Here is a 10,489-nt window from a genome sequence, read left to right as displayed (position 1 = left end):
TCGGATCGGTACTCGGTATCGGGCGATACGCAAGTTCAGGTATCGGAATCGGTATCGGGAAGCAAAAAATGGTTTCAGGCCATCTGTAGTCTCTACCTCAGCCGGGCGGAGAAGCAGCGCATGTACTCGGTCATCCAGCGATCGTCCGCCACCGTGAGCTGCGACCGCCTCGTCTTCTCCAGGTCGGCCGACCGAGCCCGGCGCCGCTCCACGTTGGAGCTGCGTTTGTCGGACTCCCGGCGCGTCTGAACGCAGGCGTCCGACGTGTTGCTCTGAGGGGAGAAACCAGAGAGAAGGAGGGCAGCACAACACACCGGGGCGTTTCATTATTAATGTCTGCAGAGTTTCTGGTGACAGGGCTCCACGTCTCCGGTGTCCCGGGAACCGAGAGGCGAGCCGCGTTGAAAAAGACTCTCCGGGGCTTCATGGCACTTTACAGCCTAACTCTTTAGCTGCTCCTCTTTTCAAAATGTTTGTTTTAAATTACATTAAGCACCAGCATGACAATGACATAGATACATTTAAGTAGGGCTGGGCAATATATTGATATTATATCAATATACAGTATGAGTAAAAGTTTGGACACACCTTCTCATTCAATGGGTTTCCTTTTTATTTTCATGACTATTTACATTGTAGATTCTCACTGAAGGCATCAAAACTATGAATGAACACATATGGAATTATGTACTTAACAAAAAAGTGTGAAATAACTGAAAACATGTCTTATATTTTAGATTCTTCAAAGTAGCCACCCTTTGCTTTTTTTATTAATAAGGGAAATAATTCCACTAATTAACCCTGACAAAGCACACCTGTGAAGGTAAAACCATTTCAGGTGACTACCTCATGAAGCTCATTGAGAGAACACCAAGGGTTTGCAGAGTTATCAAAAAAAGCAAAGGGTGACTACTTTGAAGAATCTAAAATATACTGAAAATGTCTTTCTAACGTAAAACCTCCGTTAAGCCACCCCTCTAAATTTATCTTTTAGCATGGCCATAGTTGAAAAGAGACATCATTAACAGTCACACCATTCGTTCACCTTCCCCTCTGCTCCTGTTCTTTTCATTAGCCTAAACAAGAGTTTATCTCAGGAGGCAGAAGGAGACACGGTTCAGACAGTTCTATGGCCTTCTTCACTTTATCTGCTAAAAGGTAAAACAAAATGAGGAGCTGGAGTTCTTTCAAAAATAAAACTACTAGGCTGAAAGTTCACGGTTGCTAGCTGTTTCACTTGGAGCCTTTTGAATCTGCACATGGACAAAATTAATAATCTTGTAGAATATTAAAACAATCATTAACCAATAATGTTCAAAATAAGATTTTACACCGTGTGGCAACATTTTGCCTTCCCCGGCGGTGAGCGAGTTATGGAAACAAACAACAAAGGTAAAGCATGTGGGCTCCGACGGTAAATTGTGCGTTCATGTGTACCTTGTTAAACTAATGGTGCATTCAACTGTGCCTCATAAACTCTGAGAAACTCAAACTGCCATCTAGTTGCTCTTATTGTGGCATTGCCGTCCATGTTAAAAAAATCAACTTAAAAGGTCCTATGACATGCTGCTTTTTGGATGCTTTAATATAGGCCTTAGTGGTCCCCTAATACTGTATCTGTATTAGGGGACCACTAAGGTCTATATAAAAGAGACTTCAGATACAGTATTAATTCAATTCAATTTTCAATTCAATTCAATTTTTTATTTAGTATCAAATCATAACATAGGTTATCTCGAGACACTTTACAGATAGAGTAGGTCTAGACCACACTCTATAATTTACAAAGCCCCAACAATTCCAACAATTACAGTAATTCCCTCAAGAGCAAGCAGTGCGACACTTTTAGGGGACCACTAAGGTCTATATAAAAGAGACTTCAGATATAGTATTAGGGGACCACTGAGGTCTATATAAAAGAGACTTTAGATACAATATTAGGGGACCACTAAGGCCTATATAAAAGAGACTTCAGATACAGTATTAGGGGACCACTAAGGTCTATATAAAAGAGACTTCAGATACAATATTAGGGGACCACTAAGGTCTATATAAAGATACTTCAGATACAGTATTAGGGGACCACTAAGGTCTATATAAAGATACTTCAGATACAGTATTAGGGGACACTAAGGCCTATACAAAAGAGACTTCAGATACAGTATTAGGGGACCACTAAGGTCTATATAAAAGAGACTTCATATACAGTATTAGGGGACCACTAAGGTCTATATAAAAGAGACTTCAGATACAGTATTAGGGGACCACTAAGGTCTATATAAAAGAGACTTCATATACAGTATTAGGGGACCACTAAGGTCTATATAAAAGAGACTTCAGATACAGTATTAGGGGACCACTAAGGTCTATATAAAAGAGACTTCAGATACAGTATTAGAGGACCACTAAGGTCTGTATAAAGATACTTCAGATACAGTATTAGGGGACCACTAAGGTCTATATAAAGATACTTCAGATACAGTATTAGGGGACACTAAGGCCTATACAAAAGAGACTTCAGATACAGTATTAGGGGACCACTAAGGTCTATATAAAAGAGACTTCAGATACAGTATTAGGGGACCACTAAGGTCTGTATAAAGATACTTCAGATACAGTATTAGGGGACCACTAAGGTCTATATAAAGATACTTCAGATACAGTATTAGGGGACCACTAAGGTCTATATAAAGAGACTTCAGATACAGTATTAGGGGACCACTAAGGTCTATATAAAGAGACTTCAGATACAGTATTAGGGGACCACTAAGGTCTATATAAAAGAGACTTCAGATACAGTATTAGGGGACCACTAAGGTCTGTATAAAGATACTTCAGATACAGTATTAGGGGACCACTAAGGTCTATATAAAGAGACTTCAGATACAGTATTAGGGGACCACATAAAAGCATCCAAAGAGCACCATGTCATGGGACCTTTAACTTGCTGTTTTTGCCTAATGAACGTAGAGTAAAAGTGTCTTCATCGGGACAAACACTCACGTCATTCGGCGTCCGTCTGACCTCCGTCTGTCTCTCGTTCCAGTCCAGTCGGCCGGGCGGTCTCCGGTTCTCCTCCTTGGTGATGACCGGCGGCGTGCTCTTCGCTCTCGGCGGTTTGCGTACGACAGCCGGTTTGTCGTCGTGGGAACCGTCCCGGTGTCCCGGCTCTGACCGAGGCGTGCGACGGCGGGGACGCCGCTTCGGTCCCGGGTTTACGGGCTCCCCGTCAGAAGACGTGGTGTCAGCGGGGCCGCTGTCTGTCGCCGTGTCCTCTGAACCACCGCTGGCTTCATTCACACCGTTCTCTATAACTTCACAGGACACAGAACACACTGCAGGTTAGAGTCACAGAGGCAACAATATCTCACAGATTTTCCGTACAGTTCAGGCCAAAAGTTTGGACTCACCTTCTCATTCAATGCGTTTCCTTTTTATTTTCATGACTATTTACATTGTAGATTCTCACTGAAGGCATCAAAACTATGAATGAACACATATGGAATTATGTACTTAACAAAAAAGTGTGAAATAACTGAAAACATGTCTTATATTTTAGATTCTTCAAAGTAGCCACCCTTTGCTTTTTTATTAATAAGGGAAAAACTTCCACTAATTAACCCTGACAAAGCACACCTGTGAAGGTAAAACCATTTCAGGTGACTACCTCATGAAGCTCATTGAGAGAACACCAAGGGTTTGCAGAGTTATCAAATCGCCAATAGCCTATTTTTATAAAAGCGTCTGCTACGGAGCCATAACGTGAGGTACAAGGTAATGGAGCCTTTTAAACATTGTTGTGTTTCTTTAGAAATAAACAATGGACAAATAGAGTCTTTAAACGCTTCAGATGTGAAGTTATTCGCTGCCAAGTGGCGCCAAAATGAATGGAAGTCAATGGGATGCTAACGGGAGGTGACGGCCAGGTAGCAACAAAATGGCGCCATAGGGAACTATATTCTCAGGCGGAAGAATATAGTACTTGGGCGGAGTGATATGCTCGCAGCAAGCCTGTCTGAGAATATAGTTCCCAGTTTGTTTACTGTTAGAAGACGGCTGTGTCTCATTTTACGTTGTTTTTTGTACACGCTGTGACTCTACAAATCACAACATATAAATGGGAACATGTTGGCGTTATTTTGTCACTTTTGTCACAATTGGGAGCAGTAGGCTAGTTGGAACCAGTCACCTGCAGGATCTGTGCTGGGCTAAGCTAATGCTGGAGACCTCAGACAGCGTTACAGCACGCACGGAGATGAGAAGGGTATGTATGGACTTGTCTTACTCTGGGGGTTACGGTGAATAAGCTAAATTCCCAATAAGTCGGCATGTTCCTTTAAGTACATAATTCCATATGTGTTCATTCATAGTTTTGATGCCTTCAGTGAGAATCTACAATGTAAATAGTCATGAAAATAAAGAAACACATTGAATGAGAAGGTGTGTCCAAACCTTTGGCCTGTGCTGTATGTAGCAGCAAGCTTGAAAAAGGCGATAATAATATGGAAAAGAAATCTCCAAAATAAACCTTGAAAAAGCCGAGTTTTAGTTATTGAATGTTCAACAATTCCAAACTTTTGGCCTGTACTGTATGCGGAAGCTTTTTAACAGAAGTATAACCCCGGCAAAACCACTATGTTGGCACGGCTAAGGGTCAATGACCGCTTAAAATGACATTAGATTCAGGCGGATACATTGGTCTCTAGTAACTGGTTTGGGGTAAAACCAAAATCCCCCTCTCCCACGGAAATCAGTTAGACTGAGAGCAATGTCAGACTGAAGAGGGAAACGGGGTGTAACGAGTTGACAACTCTTTCTGATACCAGGCAACTTCAGGTGTTATGTAGACGTGACTTTCAGAGGAAAGGTTTCAGCAGATCACAGCACTAGGGCTGTGCTCGATTAAAGAAATTCTTAGTCGACTAACACTCATTCAATTGTACCGACTAATCGATTAGTTGATTTAATCGACAGATCTGTAAATCGGAGTTTCTCCACAAAGAGTCATGCTAAAAGCACCACTTTAATTCTTGTGTTTACCAGAGATGTGTTTCTTGGAAATAAGTCATTCAGCATGAAAAAAGCATAAAACATGTCTAATCGACTAAAGAAATCTAAGTTGACTAATACCAAAACGACCGATTAGACGACTAATCGACTAAGAGGGAGCAGCCCTACACAGCACTGCTCAGAAGATTATAATAAAGTGTATTTATGCCCCTTACAGAGCATACTGGGACAGGATGTTTGAGTCATGGTGGCTTTTGGCCAGCAGTTCAAATATGATAACAGACTGGCTTTCAATGTATTATGTTGCTGAATATGAATATTCTGTGTCTGAAATGCATGCCATGGAAATAAAACACAATAGGTCTTTTATATCTGCAGCTCAGTGTCTAAACAGGAGCAAACTGTCCCATCTGATCACTGAACCTTTGGTACAAATATTTTTAGCAACATCTCACCTGAAGTAAACCAGCCTCTGGGCCTCTTTCTGTCAGAGTGACGCTCACACAGGAGCACAAAGAAACTTCTCCTGGGGCTTCGTCAGATTATCCCAAAATATTTCAGGGAAACATTCTCTTCCACTAAACTAAAGCCAGTTGTATACGTCTCTGTATTCTCATATGATGCACGAACCCAGGTGAGATTAATGTCTGGATCGACTGTCAGTATTTAGTTAATGCATATTCATTAAAGGTCCCATGACATGGTGCTCTTTGGATGCTTTTATATATACCTTAGTGGTCCCCTAATACTGTATCTGAAGTCTCTTTTATATATACCTTAGTGGTCCCCTAATACTGTATCTGAAGTCTCTTTTATATAGACCTTAGTGGTCCCCTAATACTGTATCTGAAGTCTCTTTTATATAGACCTTAGTGGTCCCCTAATACTGTATCTGAAGTCTCTTTTATATAGACCTTGGTGGTCCCCTAATACTGTATCTGAAGTCTCTTTTATATAGACCTTAGTGGTCCTCTAATACTGTATCTGAAGTCTCTTTTATATAGACCTTAGTGGTCCCCTAATACTGTATCTGAAGTCTCTTTTATATAGACCTTGGTGGTCCCCTAATACTGTATCTGAAGTCTCTTTTATATAGACCTTAGTGGTCCCCTAATACTGTATCTGAAGTCTCTTTTATATAGACCTTAGTGGTCCCCAAATACTGTATCTGAAGTCTCTTTTATATAGACCTTAGTGGTCCCCTAATACTGTATCTGAAGTCTCTTTTATATAGACCTTAGTGGTCCCCTAATACTGTATCTGAAGAGACTTCAGATATAGTATTAGGGGACCACTAAGGCCTATATAAAAGCATCCAAAAAGCAGCATTTCATGGCACCTTTAAGTTGATTTTATTTTATTTTATGTGTTGTTTATGTTGTGAAGAAGTTGTGAAGTGATTGTAGCACTATGTCCAAGACGAAGTCCCCCTCAGGAACAATAAAGTGTAATCTAATCTATTCTAATCTTATCTATACGCCTATGAGTGGCGGTAACAGTCTCTTCATCCTCACCTGCTGCAGCGTCTCCAACCGGTGCCTCTCCCACTCCCTCCTCCGTCTCTCCGTCCTCAGAAGGAGGTTTCGGCCCCGGCCTGGACGGGCTGTGCTTCACCTCCGTGGGAGGGGGTGGCATTGGGAGGGACAGAGGGGCGATTTTGTTCCTGCTGAGCCTGGGCGTGGACCAGCCGCTGGACTCGGAGCTGCTGTCCCAGCCCTCCCAGAACCAGGGCTTGTGGGAGTGCTCCATCACCCGCCTGGTCAGACGGTACTTCAGAGAGTCCTCGTAACATTTAGAAAACGTCTCCCACCTGGGATCCCTGAACTTCTTCATATACTCTGTCCGGATTTTCTTGGTCACCATGGTTCTCGTTACTACTGCTCCTGTCTGGTTCTAGTCACTGCGGGAAGCAGAGAAGGAGATAAAACAACGACATTTATCAAGTAAATTAAAAAACACATCTGCAAGCCAGTGGTGTAGTCTAATGTACGGGGTATACTGTACTGTATATGTATAGGCCAGGATGTGGGGGGCCATATCATAGTGGTGTGGTCTGGGTGTCAAAGACTTCATTTCCTGCATTCTGACCATAGACTGTATAATATTAACAATCTATGATTCTGACACACTTTTATACACCAATTTACAGTGGAAATACCTTTAATTAGCCTATGTGAAGAAAAAAAAAACCAGATGACAATAAAAAATATGTCAAAATAATAATGCAAAGTATGTTGTTGCGTGTCATTGCTCATTTTTAAGTGGGTATATGGAAATCCTGGAGCTTTCTTAGCGGGTATACTGCGTATACCTGCGTATGATGCAGACTACACCACTGGTGCAAGCAGCACTCAACAGGATTCCCCCATAAAACATGACCCATCATGTTTTATGGGGGGGAACTGTAGTCTGCTTATTATCACAAGGCAAGAGAGAGGGGAAATTGCAAGTGAAGCAATCCCTACAGACTGTTTTCCCTACAATTATAAGGCTTTAGGCGCAGCACCCAAGTCGTTTTGGGCACCACCTAAGCTGAATAACTGTAAAATCAATGTCAGCATAAAAAAAAAAAAAAAGTTTTCCTTTTCTTAGATCCAATGACTGTAGTTGGTCCCCAATGGACTTCTATAGCAAGTTTTATCTTTAAGATATTATCTTTTAGATAGGTGGGGTTTCTCCTAGCTGTAGATAGGTGGGGTCTCTCCTAGCTGTAGATAGGTGGGGTCTCCCCTAGCTGTAGATAGGTGGGGTCTCCCCTAGCTGTAGATAGGTGGGGTCTCCTCTAGCTGTAGATAGGTGGGGTCTCCCCTAGCTGTAGATAGGTGGGGTCTCCTCTAGCTGTAGATAGGTGGGGTCTCCCCTAGCTGTAGATAGGTGGGGTCTCCCCTAGCTGTAGATAGGTGGGGTCTCCTCTAGCTGTAGATAGGTGGGGTCTCCCCTAGCTGTAGGGGTGGGGTCTCCTCTAGCTGTAGATAGGTGGGGTCTCCCCTAGCTGTAGATAGGTGAATAGGTGAAGTCTCCCCTAGCTGTAGATAGGTGGGGTCTCCTCTAGCTGTAGATAGGTGGGGTCTCCCCTAGCTGTAGATAGGATGGGAAGTCTCCTCTAGCTGTAGATAGGTGGGGTCTCCTCTAGATCTCCCCTAGATAGGGTGGGCCAAGCTGTAGATTTTTGTGCATGCATTGGGGTTTCAGTCCTAGATAGGTGGGCCACTTTTTGCATGCATTGTTTCAGTCGCCAACCGCTAGTTAGCTTAGCGTAGTGAATGGATTCCTATGTTGCCGGTTAGCATGTTGTGAGTAAAAGTGAGCCAACAAAAGACAAAAACAACCTAATTACTTGCACTGAGACAAAAAATGCGTTGGCCCACCTATCTACAGCCAGGGTAGACGTGATAAGCCCTATTTCAACAAACGTGGTGTATTACTTTAAGAACCCCTATACCCTCGTCAAATACGTGCACCTAAGTGCTCCACAAACCAAAAAAAATCCACATAATGTAGAGCGAGCCGGTCATTAGAGCAAATACAACCCCGGCAGGGTAGCTTATTACACGGCTACTGACCTAATAAATCAATAATTTGACACAAAATATTGATTTAAAAACAACTGTATCGCTTCCGCTACGGTTGGACAAGCAGGTATCACGCAGTATACCCACTCAGAAAGCTCCAGCATTTCCGTATACCCACTTAAAAATGCTCAATGACACGCTACAACATACTTTCCATCATATTTTGACATATTTTAAATAGTCATCTGTGTTTTTTTTTCTTTACATAGGCTACATAACGGTATTTTAGCAGTAAATTGCTGCATAAAAGTGTATAGAAATTCAGGAAATGAAGTCTTTGATGCTGAAAATTTCCTTTGTGACTTGGTGTGGTCTACCTATAAGCCCCGCCCACCTCCCACCACAACAGGTCTACCTGTAAGCCCCGCCCACCTCCCACCACAACAGGTCTACCTGTAAGCCCCGCCCACCTCCCACCACAACAGGTCTACCTGTAAGCCCCGCCCACCTCCCACCACAACAGATTACCCTCAGAGCAGAGGCTTTAATTCTACTCTACTTACTGCCTACTGTACTACTACTGCTAGTACTCATACTACACCCCCAACAACAGACCATCTATTTCTGTCAGGAGTCCTCCCGCCTACACACACATGCCATACTATTTTATTATTCAAATAGCTGTTATCTTTAGTGAAAATGAACTAGGCTACATTCATTATTAATTTCTCTGAGATGGCCTACATGTGATCCTATAGGACCAAACCGGGACAACATCTATTTATCGGCAACAGCCAATTGTTGCTAATTTATTGCTGTATTGTTTTTAATTTTTCTTTAACTGAAACTCTTATTTTGAAGGCTTTCATGTCCTCAGTCACACCCCAATAACATCGTATTTTCAGAATCTTTGCCTTTAAAACACTGCAAAAATGAAAATTAAAGATAGTTTTATCTGCTGAAGATTTAAGAAAGTCATTAAGTGTGTAAATATAGGTTTTTAAAAGGACAGTTATCGTGTGAAAACAGCCTACAGCCATGTTCACCTGCTCCGTTAAGCCCCGTTTGTTAACACGGTGAGGATTTATAGCTAAATGTAGGGCTAACGGTTAGATATTTAAAGTCAGTTATAATTGTACTCACCCAGACCTCATTCCAGAGCGACCCGGTCGGATTTTAAACCCCGTTTGTCCCTTCGGCGCCACGGTCAGACGCCTAGCATCGCTCCGCTTCTCTCCGACTGACCGCAAACACCGAGAGCTGATTATTAGAGCCGAGCTACAAGCTAGCTATGCTAAAGCCAACAGCTTCCGGCGTAGACTTTCACAATAAAACTACGAGGAAACGTCAAACTTATCATTTCTATTCTCCCTTTGGTGTTGAAACACTCGGATTTCTGTTACGCTACTGTCCACATATGTGTGGCCATACAGCGATTGAAAACGACTTTCTTGTTGAACTATTTAGGTCCTTCAAACGAAAATAATGTGGAAAAGTTTGCTATGCGATCTTAAGCCTTATTTTGAAAGATGCAGGCTATACTTCCGGTACAGTCCTGATTAACTCCCGCGGGCTTGATGGAGCAGAGCGGATTATTTTGTAGTAATGAAGAATGAAATATGATTTCTTCCAAGTAAAGATGCAGAAACCGGACTGCGCATGCGTGCTCTGCCTCCATCTGTGGAGTGATGACAACAGGTGAATAGATCAGTTAAACTCATTTTACTGTTAAAGGTTAAATAGATGGATATATAGATTGCTTTTATTTTTTTTATTGATCCCAAAAAAATGGGAAATAATGGTGTTTATTATGTTTATTTTCTCCTTATAATGCTGTCTGGAGGGAAAAAAAGCAATCTGGATGATGTCATAGTGATGTCATTGGGGTTTTCTCAACGTGGGTTTTTGGGGGTGAAACAAATGTATAACATAAAAAAAAAAAAGAAGCCTGCATTACAAACTCCCTG

The 10,489-nt window shown here is 42.1% G+C and overlaps 1 protein-coding gene across 3 annotated transcripts; it reads right to left on the bottom strand.

The window, feature by feature from the left end:
• ccsapa (centriole, cilia and spindle-associated protein a) lies at window positions 1-9,805 on the bottom strand. Of its 3 annotated transcripts, none has more exons than XM_028568538.1 (4): window positions 9,666-9,805; window positions 6,525-6,910; window positions 3,004-3,314; window positions 1-272 (listed from the first exon to the last, which is right to left on the bottom strand). In XM_028568538.1, the coding sequence occupies exons 2-4, from the start codon at window positions 6,871-6,873 to the stop codon at window positions 93-95; spliced, it is 840 nt and encodes a 279-aa protein (XP_028424339.1). In that variant the 5' UTR covers window positions 6,874-6,910; window positions 9,666-9,805; the 3' UTR covers window positions 1-92. The 3 variants fall into 3 exon arrangements, with proteins under 3 accessions (XP_028424339.1, XP_028424346.1, XP_028424354.1); XM_028568545.1 differs by having other exon boundaries at window positions 9,672-9,805; XM_028568553.1 differs by lacking the exon at window positions 9,666-9,805 and adding an exon at window positions 9,569-9,649.
• Window positions 9,806-10,489: the final 684 nt, after the last annotated feature.

The sequence above is a fragment of the Perca flavescens genome, chromosome 2, assembly GCF_004354835.1.
Source record: "Perca flavescens isolate YP-PL-M2 chromosome 2, PFLA_1.0, whole genome shotgun sequence".
NCBI lineage: Eukaryota > Metazoa > Chordata > Actinopteri > Perciformes > Percidae > Perca > Perca flavescens.
Note: the sequence above shows the minus strand (reverse complement) of the source record. Positions and strands in the feature narration are given on the sequence as shown.